At 53.0% G+C, this 12209-nt stretch overlaps 4 protein-coding genes across 4 annotated transcripts; 1 reads left to right on the top strand and 3 right to left on the bottom strand.

Moving 5' to 3' along the window:
• Positions 1-123: 123 nt before the first annotated feature.
• On the top strand, positions 124-582 carry AYO20_03793 (hypothetical protein; the record flags this gene model as incomplete). The annotated part of the gene is made up of 1 exon (XM_022642093.1): positions 124-582. One exon carries the CDS (start codon positions 124-126, stop codon positions 580-582), a length of 459 nt encoding a protein of 152 aa, XP_022502036.1.
• Positions 583-4494: 3912 nt separating this feature from the next.
• AYO20_03792 (hypothetical protein) lies at positions 4495-5319 on the bottom strand (the record flags this gene model as incomplete). The annotated part of the gene is made up of 1 exon (XM_022642092.1): positions 4495-5319. The coding sequence occupies one exon, from the start codon at positions 5317-5319 to the stop codon at positions 4495-4497; it is 825 nt and encodes a 274-aa protein (XP_022502035.1).
• Positions 5320-6205: 886 nt separating this feature from the next.
• AYO20_03791 (hypothetical protein) lies at positions 6206-6741 on the bottom strand (the record flags this gene model as incomplete). The annotated part of the gene is made up of 2 exons (XM_022642091.1): positions 6206-6271; positions 6337-6741. 2 exons carry the CDS (start codon positions 6739-6741, stop codon positions 6206-6208), a joined length of 471 nt encoding a protein of 156 aa, XP_022502034.1.
• Positions 6742-10944: 4203 nt separating this feature from the next.
• Positions 10945-11907, bottom strand: AYO20_03790 (hypothetical protein; the record flags this gene model as incomplete). Its single annotated transcript, XM_022642090.1, has 2 exons — positions 10945-11820; positions 11884-11907. 2 exons carry the CDS (start codon positions 11905-11907, stop codon positions 10945-10947), a joined length of 900 nt encoding a protein of 299 aa, XP_022502033.1.
• Between the last annotated feature and the right edge of the window lie 302 nt (positions 11908-12209).

The raw sequence follows: 12209 nt of genomic DNA, 5'->3' as shown, positions 1-12209 counted from the left end.
GACCTGGGGATGCAATGTCTTGATGAATTACGAAAACGAATCGCGCATTCAACGAGCATGGAACGTCCATTTCCTGTGAGGCTCTTGGTACCACCAAGGTGCCACCACTATCCCTGTGTCACCATGCCGTCTGGCGTCCATCAATTGGCTGTGACAGTTAGCGGTACACTGTCTGAAACTACATCTGAGAAGATTGAGCACCACCGCCAACCAGCTGGACATCTAAATCACCACGGGGCATTTCAGCCACGAGCACGACTAAATTTCGCCTGTATCACCAGGCTAAGACCTCAGCAGCTTCAAGCTGGTGCACAACGCGACCGAACGCAACGGAGCTTGAAGCTCTTTGCCGATGCGACAACTATGGCTCACGTTGAAGGTAACCATGGCACATATTGGTCATGGAAATGCGAACCCAACGAACCAGAGGCTGAGAGTCGTCCACGATCCCAAAAGGCCCTCCAGCTCGAAGTGGTCAACCACTCTGGCACAGGCGATAAAAGCATGGACTGTGGAGAGCAGGACGGGAAGATTCATAGGCCTCGGACCTCCTTACTTGCAATTGAGCTGTCTGAGCAGTAGAGGCCGAACATCTCCCGCCGGCTGCAATGTCTCCTCAATCTGGCGAAGTGGCCGTCTCAGTGTAGGATTCGAGGCGGGCGAACACGGCCGAACCAAACGCTACCGAGTACAGACTGGTCGATCACCAAAGTGGTGAACATCGATTACGATTCAGGCTGGAAAGGAATACTGGAAAATGCGCTAGCTAGCTAGTACCTACAGTGACATACCATGCATGACCTTTGGAGGGATAAGTGATCTGATTTTTGATACGCACAATACTTGTTTGGTCCTCGTCCTTCCGAGGAATACCTTCATGTCTACCTACTTGTACAGCAGTAGTAGTATCATCTTTTGCCAAGCGCACCCCATTTTCTGTCCAGTTCTTATTTCTTTGACCATTGCCCTCTGGCCCTTTGACCCCAAGACCGAACGACTGACCGACCGACCGACCGAACCAAGGCGGACCAAGCCCGGGTAAAGGGTGAAAGCGGTTATCCGTCGTTTATGATTTCTGCGCGGGACAAGGTCGAGATCGAACGTTCGAAGATTGAAGGTGAAGGTTTTGTCGATCATCACTACTTGTACTACCAAGGCTCTATTACTTTGTCGAGTCGAGTCGTATAGGGGGAGGGGGGACTGGTCGTACTTTGTTTGTCAAGCCCAGTGGCAAACGGGGATGGAATGGATTACTTCTCCAGAGCCCGAAGGATCGATCGATTACTTCTCCTGACTTCAGACCCCCGGCCCCGAAACGAGACGAGTAACTCGTTTCGTCTCGTCTCGTAGGAGTATGATATTCCATTTCCATTGGCATTGGGCCCCTTGTTCGGTGGCCGAGGCACATGCTCCCATTACCCTGCGGGGACTGACTGCTGTGTAACTAATTAGTATCTGGAATGCCGTGTCTGCCGGCGACAGATAGATACGACGAGAGTAGATACATCGATACTCTCGAGTACCCTGGTAGTGTCCTTGTACTGGCGGACTAGATACCCAGCAAGTACAGTATGTGCGCGATGGTCTCTTGCGCCCTGGAGCGATGGTATGGTGTCCTTTCCAATGTGTGTTCAAGTACGTACTCGGTAACGAGGTATATCTTCAGGGACCTGATCCATCTACTACTTACTACTTACCTAGCATAGCATGTTCCTCCAGGATCTGCGGCAACACTTTAGGCACGCAGGTACCAAATAGTATGTACTCCAGATCAGGGAGGTCTGTCCTCGTACGGAGGACCCCGTAGGGTAGTAGTATTCAGTCAAGGCGCTGAAGCAGACTCGATCGCACCCCTCTCCTCCCCACCCTCGTCTCACACAATGCCCCTCGTTTCCAACAAAGTGGATTGATATCTGTCACAGGGATGCCAACGAGGGATCCCCATACGACATCCTTCCCTCGTATTTTCCATTCTCCATTTCCGTTTCCTGACCCAAAGAAGAACCTCGCACGGCTAGCTTGCCTAGCTAGCCAGCTGATCTCCATGCCATGCCTACTCGTTCGTCCTCGTCCTCGTCCTCGCCCTCGTCGCGTACGGTCGCCGAGCTGCAAAACAGCCCTGGCCGCCTACGCGCCCCTCTTTCTGGGCGAGCACGAAATGGGTCGTCGCTCAGCGGATGATGTGTTGTGATATGAGGCGATGCATGCATGCATGCAGGGTCTCCTCGCTACAAATATAAGTACGGTACGGGTAGGTTTGTTCGGTACGAGGTTTGGCATATATGCAGCGAGTACTGTGGCACCGAGGACTCTAGGTATGTAAGTAGTAGGTAGGTAGGCAGGTAGGCATGGGTGGTGGTCGTTGTACTCCGTCGGTGGCGTAGGTGCACACAAAAGTTAGTTTTGGTATATCAAAGCGGTCGAAACATTTATGTAGGTAGTAGTGGGAGGCTGCGTAGATCTGCGCCGAAAAAAGCTCTTGTTCCGTTCGGACTTGAAAAGCTTAATACGTATTCCCCTCCCTCGCCTTCCTCCCTCCCTCCCTTCCGCTGCCCCTCTTCCTTCGTTTCCTTCCTCCCAAAGCTCCAGCAATGGACCTCAAGAACCCGTAGGTACACGATCGAATACATCGGCCCGACTCAGATAGTCTAGCTCAGTCCCAGTTGGATGAAACTCGACAAACTCTCTCCTCCCTAGTTCTCACGGTTCTTCAGCTCGCGAACGGTCTAGCTCAGTCCACTCCAGCCTCTCCGCCCCCATCGTCAGAGTCCAGACGCCTTGATCGACCTGTACAAGTAAAGGCTAAAAAAAGGTGGGAAAAGGGAAGGGAAGAGCCGGAGAGAAAGAAGAGGGGCCAAGGGGGCGCACTGGGCAGTTCATGCACGTACTTTGTACCCTATGCAATTGCAGGTGGAGGTACATGTACCTAGTAGGCATGGAATGGAGGTAGCACACGAATACAAATGGACCTCATATTACCTTCCTACCTAGTACCTTAGCATTGCCTTGTTAGTTACTACATGTAGGCAGTGACTCGGTAGGAGTGTTAGGGGTGTATGTGTGTATGTGACAAGGACGGGAAGTATCTTCTTCGTCGAAGGTTTGTTTTGCTTGTCGTTGACTGCGCCCTCGGCCCCTTATGTCTTCGCACGGGAGTTATGTTGCCAATGACCTATGTACTCGTACTCGTGCGAGGGAGGTACATCCCGGTATACTGTCAATGTATACTCAACCTAGGTACCTCGTATAGACGGTCTGTCTCTTTACAAATATCGTACCTGGGTAGCTTTGTGGGCTTCTCCCCCTCCTTCTCCTCCTCCTTCCAACCCCATCTGTCTGCCCCTCCTTGTCGTCGTCGATACTTTCCCTTCAAACCACGCCTCGGGGCCTTGTGGGCATCATGGTGGATGCCTCAGGCACAAGTCTGGACCACAACCCATGTACATAGATACATACAGACATACACATGCATCTTTTCTTGGGGGCGTCGTAGTCCGACCCTCAACCCTCGACCCCATCATCGTCTTCTTATTTTCTCTGTCCCCCCTCTCTCTCGCTCTGTCGCTCTTCCAATGTTTCGCCGCCTCACACGCTCCACAACAACCCTTAATTCCCCGTGCTAATTAATCCGTTCGTTACAGAAATTATGAACGGGTCCAACAAAAGGGTCTCCGCAAGGGGACCACAAAGAAAAAAAAAAACCTTCTACCTTCCTCCTCCACAAAGCTAGTCAGCTACTCGTACGAGGTTTTTAGAGGGAGGGAGGGAGGGAGAAAACCTCGCGCCCCTCGCTACCGAGCCTAGAACTCGCTACCACGGCCCGCGACGGTGATCCCTGCATGCTCGCTTATGCTGGAGCCCGCTGCTCGTCAAACCCTCTACGGAGTATTGTGACATTGGGCGGCTTTAGCTTCATGTGTAGGGTGCTCGTATCGAAAACCGTAATTTGCATGTGATGAGCTATTGATATCATCACCACGCAAAACGAGTTTCGAGCGTCTCGTGAGTTCGGAGCAGCTGTACAAAGGAATTCTCACTCACGCGATCAAGAATGCCGAAAGCAATCATGACTGGTGAATAGAGGACAACACCGCTAGATGTTGGTGATATTTCATTCTGCGCCGCCAAGTGTCATTCGACACTCGTTCCCTCGCCTTGTGTTTGGGACAGTGTCCACCATCCCCTTGCAGAAATTTCTATTCATTCGCCAGGCATGCCACCACAAATTGACTCCCGTCCAGAGCTCTTGTTACCCCCAGCAGGTAGTGCAACCCTTATGCATCACAGCCAGCGGTACGTACAATGATCAAAGGCATGTGGACCAACGAATAGTAGAGATCCGAGTATGCAGCTTACTCCGGTTCCAACAGAACAAAAGGGTATGTGTAACATTCTCTGTATCTTGACCGCCCGCCATAGCACAAAGTCACAAAGGAAAATTTCGTAAAGAAAGGACGTAAAGGTGATCCTGGTAAGGAAGACGAAATAACCCGATTATCCCTCAAATGCCCTCAACGCCATGCCAGAAAGAGTCGCAAACACTTGATTCGTGGCTCGTCCATTCGCCTGAGCTTCCAGGTATCTCTTTGCAAGTTCTCGTTCTGAAGTAAGGTCGCCATTGCCCCCAGATGCCAGCAGCATGACACTGTAGATGACATCTCTGTTCTCCATCCCGTCCAGATATGGTCGGCATTGTCTCACTGCGGCGGCTGACAGACCTGACCCATCCGCTCTCTGAGTTGCAGCCGCCGCTTCGACCAGGTTCCAAAATTCTTCAGATCTCCTACCCAGTTGCTTTTCCAGGGCACTGGTTTTCGGTTCGGGTTCGGCCTCCTCTTGATGGACAAAATCAGCCATTGTCGCTGTTTGGCTGCTGAATTGTTCACCCGTCAGGATGGCCCCCAGTGCTCGACACCGGCGGGCGAGTCGGTCTGCCTCTTCGCCACTGTCATGCGCCGGTCGAATGCATAGCTCTAGCAGGGCCCAGGTCACTCTGGCCTCTTGACTGGCGAGTGTCGCATTCTCGGTCGGCGTATCGGCGTGGTTACTAACCAAAGTCAAATATGCCAACATGTTGCCCAATTGAGTCCGATCCATGCAGAGTAGAGGGAACCCTTCCCGTGCAAACCATTTCGACTGGCCAGCCTCCAAGAGCTTGTCGAGGCCAGGGGCAAAGGCAATGTCGTACACTTTCCGAATTGATTCGAGGTTGGGGACGGAATCCGGTGGAATAGGTGGTACACTAGGAATTTTTGTGCCAGCAATTGTACAAATGGACTCGATGGTCCTTGGGGTCGGACGAGAACCCACGTCGGTCATTATTGCACTGTCTTCAGGTTAGTCCCGATGGAGGAGGAATCACCGGCTCAACTCCACTCACTTCGTCCCGGTGGTGGATATGGAGCTAGACCAGGCTGATGCGCTCCGTCCATATGATATGGCTGATTAATGTGAGGCAAGACCTGTTCTGGTGGTCGTGGGAACGGGTATTCTGAGTGATCTCGAGGTGAGTTGGAGACAATGGAGGAATGGTGATTGGACCCCGGGGGGCTAATGGAAGTGTTGGTAAACCTCGGGACCTGATTGTTGACCGAAGAGGATGGTGGAGGATTGTTGCTGATGTTGTTGCTTGGGGCCGACGGCGCAGGGTGCAGAGAATGAGGACCTTGCGGCTGGAAGACCGGGTCGTAGCCTTGACAACTGCGCTTGCTCTTCATGCAATTTCTGCAGTCTGGTCGACCTTCATCGCACTGTCAATAGCATCAAGCTGTTAGCGCCGTGCGAGGGGTAGAGAGAAAGGGGAAAATCAACGGTCGCGGCTGCAGAGGACTAGCAGAGCGCAGGCGGACGCGAGGGAAAGTGCTGCCGTGACCCAAAGGGGACAGGAGAACGGGAAAGCAATCTCGAGACGAAGACAGGCGCTGGGCGATGGAGTCGCTAAGACAGAAAAAATATGTGTGTAGCGCCGTTGAGTTAGGGATGGAGAAGGGAAGGTTTGTGACACGGGCGGAGATGGGCATGGTCGATCACCAAGCCCCCCAGGCCTAAAAAGGGCCGGGCATCCTTTGGGGGGGCAGGAGCTCCCTGGATTTGGCCTTAGGCGCTAGCCCAGGTGGAGCCCCCGTGTAAACTTGCCTTCGCCCGGCCATGCCCCCCCCCCCAAAAGGGCCCTTGCCTCTGGCACGGCCTTGCCATGCGCTCGCTGTCAAAATCCGCGGAACCCATGTGTGTTGACAACGTGGATGACAAGGCTTGATGGCTGGAATGAAGACTGTAAAGAGACGCGGGTAGGGCTGAAGAGGACTGATGATTGCGGAAATAGATCAAAGAACTCACCTTGATGCGCCTCTTTCGGCATGTCAGACATCCTGTCTTGGTCCGTCTCTTCACCTCCTTGGCTTTGTGTCGAGGAGTCGCAACGATCAGATTCGGATCCGTCGTCGAGGGAAGAGGCATTCGTCCCGGCATTTGCTGGTATGGCGAAGGTATTCCCGGGTAGATTGGCCGTGATTGCATGTACTCGTGAGGCACAGGTGGCGGCGGCACTGGGGCTGGGGCTGGTCGAACAGAATAGGGATACGGCAGCGGTGGCAGGACACGTTGCGGCGCTGGCGGCGGGGGTGGTAGAGGTTGCACAACTTCTGGTTCCGGCCTGTGTGCAACTTGAGTGTGGAAATCGATGCTGCTGATCGGAGGCAGGCTGATCGGAGCCGTCGAAGCTTGCAGAGCCGCCGTGGTCATATTTGAATAGTTCATCAGGTCCGTGGCTCGTCGCCCTTGCGCTATTTCCCCCAAGCAGAGCAGGTCAATCCAGCAAAAGTCGCGACGCGAAGCGACGTCGATGAAAAGAGTTGACAAAGTGCAAGATGCTTCGATGTCGTATGCTTTTTTTTTCCAGAGCGGGAAACTTGGATTTGCTTCTCAAATGACCGGTTGGATGATCATCAGCGAAGTTTCCAGTTGATTGGTGATGGAACCCAATCCGTTGATGCTCTTTGCCACGGTCCCGTGAGATTTTTGCCTCTTTTCCCGACCGACCTTTTCTGTCTTTCTTGCACACGGGGGAGAAGTTTAGAAGTATGTCTCTGCACCGGACAAGCAAAGTAACGCAAGTCAGCAAGCGGGGTGCAAAACCATCAACGAGAAAGCAGCAGAGCAAAAAAACGACAATAAGACAGACAATCCAGGAATGAAGGGGGAATCGAGCGCAAAGCAAAAGGTGGTGAAGAGAGTAAAGATACTAGGAAAACGTATGGAGTTTGCGGTATGGTGTGCCTGCACCATAGTAACATAACATATGACTTGGGATGGAGGAGCGAAGTGGCATGGCACTGGACGGAAGGAGGAGCGGCGGTTGACAGGCATGCGAGTTCCACTGACAGGGCTTGACGGGGCAGGGGGGGGGGGGGAAAGAAGGTCTCGCTGCTGGAGTGCTTGGTCACCCCATTCAGGCCCCGTGAAACGCCCACCAGTCGCCAGTGGCTCAACGCCTTGACCATTTGAGTGTTCGCTCTTTTGCTCCAGGTGTCGCGGACGTCCTAAGTGCCGAAGCGCAGGTGAGCATGAATCAGATTTCGATGGCGAAATTGGAACGAACCTCGCTTGGGATCGCTTCGACACGATCAGCCGCCTTAGACGACAAGCATTCTCTGGGGGGCGAGGCCAGGTGCAATAACTCCAAAGGCGACCGTGCTCCAAATGCCATACTTGGGGGCCTGTACAGGCACTAGTGGGAGACGTAGGATGTGGACAATGGGATGGAAACAACGGACAGGAAACCACGACTCCATCAAAGTGCCCCCGAACGGCCCGGAACCAGGTTAAGGTGTCAATCAACGGTCACCAGGAGTTGGTGAGTGGTAAATGGTGATCCAAACGACTCGAGCAGCAACTGGTGGCAGTGGCACTGGCAATGGCCGCCCGCTGGCTGGGTCGACTCGTCTGTGGCAGGAGGCACCACTAGAACCCACCAACTGCTGAGCAAAGAGTTTGCAAAACTCCCTGGTACCCGGTCAAGAGGCTTCTCGCTTAGGGCATCTCCCGACGCCAGACGACGTTAGGCCCGAGTCTAAGCACCTTTAGACCGTGCTTCATCCTGGACCGAAGGGAGGGGGGGCACCCATCTGGGGGGGCGCCCTTTGCTCCCGGCTTTGCCCTCTGCTAGCGCTTCCCGCTCCAGGTCGGTTGCATTAATGTGCATCGGGGCTGCCAGCTATACACGGTAATAATTATTGATCAAGCTGAGAAAGACAAAAGACCAAACATTCCAACGGGGGTTAGTTCCGCCCCTCCCATCCCCCTTTGCGAGGAATAGCGCCCGAAGCTGTTGAGGCTGGAGAAATACTCGTACACACCTGTACACCGTATCTTGGTCGTGGTGGATACGGTGTAGGATGAAGATTGCTTAAAGTCATTGAACAGGGATGATGGTCCAAATGGAGGCGGCAGCAAAACTGGCAAAACTGGCCCTCGGATTGTCCAGAAACTCGGAACCAAGGCAGCAGGAGCTGAGCCAAACAAATAGGATAGATAACGCACCGTGGAGAGCAGACTTCTTCAATGTCCCACTCACTGTTCAGCTTCGAGTTCTTTGGTTCAATAGGCCAATGTTATTGTTGACGCTCCCGGACTATCTCCTTCTCTTCTGTGCAATGCAATGTCCCAAAAGAGAACAACCTCCAATGCCCGTGGATGTCACGACGCTGCTGCTTGACCGTTGCCAAGCGACTCTAGAACCCTGCTAGCGGCATTTCGAGAAATGGAGTCGTATCAGTCGAGGCACCAACCATTTTGGAAAAGTCATGCCCACTCACGCCCACTTCTGTACCCGAGCCCAGTAGTCGACTCGCTGCACTTGCGCTTACATGCAACTCCCTCCTGGACTCTGCCTACTCGAGTATAGTACCACCGACCAGGGTACTCCGTATCCTTCCTTTGAGGCTGTCTCTCAATGTGACCATGTCAGCATCCAAACCCACCCAAAGCAATCCATGTCCAGGGCCCTTGCGGGCTCCAGAGCAAAAAAAGAGACTGGTGCTTTTCCTACCTCGTCGAGCCCTTCGTGCTCCGCTTCCTGATTCTCTCCCTCTTGTTCCCGTCCTGGTTCGCTCGAAGCGGTACGCCACCGGTCACCATGCAGCTACCAAACCCCGGTGGACTATTGGAGAGGTTGGGGGGCTTGGGGGGAATGATGAGGGGGACAAAAAAGATAGCAAGAAACTCTCACAGACAGCCCACGGATTGGCGTGTGATATCCCTGGAACCTTGCTGTTTGATCACCATGACCCCCGTCACGCTATCGACTGAAACAAGTGTTCGAAAATCTCCAGACAAACTAGTTGGAAAAAGTAGCCCAGGGAAACTCGTCCTCGACAAAGTCCACGACACGACGGCCTAAACAGATTCGAGGACAACTCCACCCCGAGTGTCTCTCGTCCACAGGCATCCAGCGCACAGGGCACTTTTAGCCTTTTTTGACTTTCAAGGTGCCTCTTAGCGAGACAAGTTTGACCTCGCTCCGAGATGTGCCTTGCCTCTTGTTTTGGCAGGGCCTCCCCCCTCCCAAGCTCTGGACTTTCCTCGTTGATCATCGCATCCCAGGAACGCTCCTCCAGCCATCATGATCGCCCAGCCACAATGCATGGTTGGCCCGCATTGGATCCGGTACCGCCCAGGTACCATTTGTCAACCGTCGTCTCGAGGGTGGCTTTTGGTGTCACATGAGGCCGTCTTGTCAACACGAAAAGGTGCATGAAATCATACCCTGAGACGGCACTGAAAAAGAAGCCTCGACCCCTGTGAGCCTCGACTGGCTCGTCATAGGTGGTGTCTCTCCTGATAATTGCCTATCTATCCGAGACCGTCCTGCACGAAGACCAAAATTGACAGATACTGATCCAAGCTGGCACTGAGGGCTTTCACCAAAAGGACCTAACCGTCGAGAGTCGAGATCGTGTGAATGACGGACCGAAGTGCGCTGGGGTCGGAAATCGTGCAACGGTGCAGCACAATATTCTCCGAACGAGCCAGATCCCCTTGCGGGACCAAAAGGCGAGCAGCACAAGCAGCATGCAGGTTGTGCAGAGGCGATCGAGCAGCCCCTTGCCTTAGGCCCCTGGGGATGACGACCATAGGTAATGCACCACTCGTGCCCTCGTTCACGGCAGGGTGCATCAAGCACTCCTCGGCATAATCAGGAATAAACGAGGATGACAAGAGGGATAATTCGAGCTGTCCCCGACGTGCAATTGGCCGCTGGTGACATGTCGGTCATGCATGACACCTTTCTCCCAGAAATGGAGGCGGTCAGCGATAACGACGTTTGATTCATCAGAGTCTACGTAAATCTCGCCTAGAGAGCAGGGCTCGGACAACGTCTGGGGGCACGGGGGCCAAAACGGTCATTCAAATGAAGAGCCTATGCTTGCCCCTCGGCATGCCCGAAAGACAACTTTGGATGTAGGCGATTTGTGTTTGGTGTTTTTGCTGATGCTGTACTAGCCATTGCATGAATTACCGTGGTTCTCCTGCTTGGCCCTCGCTCCCGATGAGAAAATGTCGAATCATGCGCGCCTGAATGCCTTGCGCTGTCCAACTGTGGGACATAACTTGCTGTTCCTTCGCTTGGCGGACTGGAGGCGCAACACCTTGGGGACGAGGATGATCCTGTCACTGCTGTCATATCACCAGTGTCGTCGCATCTGTGCCACTGTAATCCCACGTGGTTACGCCACTTGGGAATTTCGTGCAACAGCTTGATCAATTAATTGCAAGGGGCCAATGGTTGTGTAAACTTTTGCATCAGAGTTTGGGCCAAAACCGAACGTAATCAGTCGACAATCAAAGGTTGGCTTGATCATGATCTCGCTTATCTGGACTCCGGTTCGCGTCTGCCGGCCTAGATTCCACCATACCATGGGGAGCCATCATTTTATGTATGGCGTTTCATGATACTTTGGCCTTACGTTTCTTGAACACAGGTATTGGAACCTCCTCCGGGATTCGGTCCATAGACATGGGTGGTTGTGATGAATTTGGCTCCTCCTTCAAACCCGGATCATCTTGCTTTAGACGGTTGGGGGGCGAAGATTCCACCAGGCTTGAGGTACAATTTCCACCCTGACGGCCATCTGGGTCGAGAACAAGGTTCTTTCCTTGTCGCAAAGAGTCCTTGTCTTCCTTTTTAATTTGCGTGACCGGGCTTCCGGTCCTTTCTTTCTTGACGGAGATCGAACCCGACAAGAGATCTTCGAGATCGGCTTCGTCGTGGCCAGGATATCTCTTGGTGGCAGCACCCCATCCGCGTCGCACGACAGCCTCGCCAGCTTCTTTCTTCTCCTCCTCATCTTCATCTTGACCTTCGTATTTGCGCTTTTTGACACCTTTGCTTAGAGGCGCTTCTGATGGTGTCTCGTCAACTATTTGTTGTGACACCACCTGCCAGTCCCCAACCATGGCCATCTCTGAACGGAACTCTTCAGGGACTTTGATCCCCATCTCGGCCAACTGCGCCCATTGTTTCTTCCGATCTGCGGTAGACTGAGGCCCCGTAGGAGGTTTCGGTGCAGATTGAGCGTTCTGCTTTGAAGATGGTTGTGAGGGGCTTGAGGATCTGTTTATATCGCCACCAGCAACTCCCTTGAGTCTCTCGACTTCTGACTTGGCCCTCTCCTTTTCCCGCTCGCCTCGCTCATGGCTATTTTGAATGTCGCGGAGAAAGCGCTTCAGGTTATTTTGATGTTTGACGGTGCCCTCATGTTGTTTGCGCTCAAATGAGGTATCTTTGACAAAGGTGCTGCAGTGCTTGCACCAATATTTTGGCTGTAGATCAGTCAGCAATGCGCCATATAGATCTTGCAGTGAGCTAGGGAGCGTTGGACTTACTGTCGATTTCCAGTATTCAGACATGATGAATGGGTGTTAAGTGAGGATGAACGATGTCATAGGGGACAAATTTGGGGAATCGCGGGCGAATGGCACAACCTGTGAGCGCTTATCTCGGCCACGATGGACCGAAAATGGCTCGAGAACGATGAAGAAATGATGAGAATTCCGAATGGTAATTGATGATGCGAAAATGGGTTCTGTCTGACAGCAAACCTTCCTCGCCTTCACACGGGACTCGACGAAGCCAACTCCGAGACTCTTTTTGTCAGACGTCCTGCTTTCTCATCACAATGGTTGAAAAGATAATTCACGTGACCAGATTT

This window comes from Fonsecaea nubica (genome assembly GCF_001646965.1).
Source record: "Fonsecaea nubica strain CBS 269.64 chromosome Unknown Scaff18, whole genome shotgun sequence".
NCBI lineage: Eukaryota > Fungi > Ascomycota > Eurotiomycetes > Chaetothyriales > Herpotrichiellaceae > Fonsecaea > Fonsecaea nubica.
This window is presented reverse-complemented; position numbering and strand designations above follow the sequence as displayed.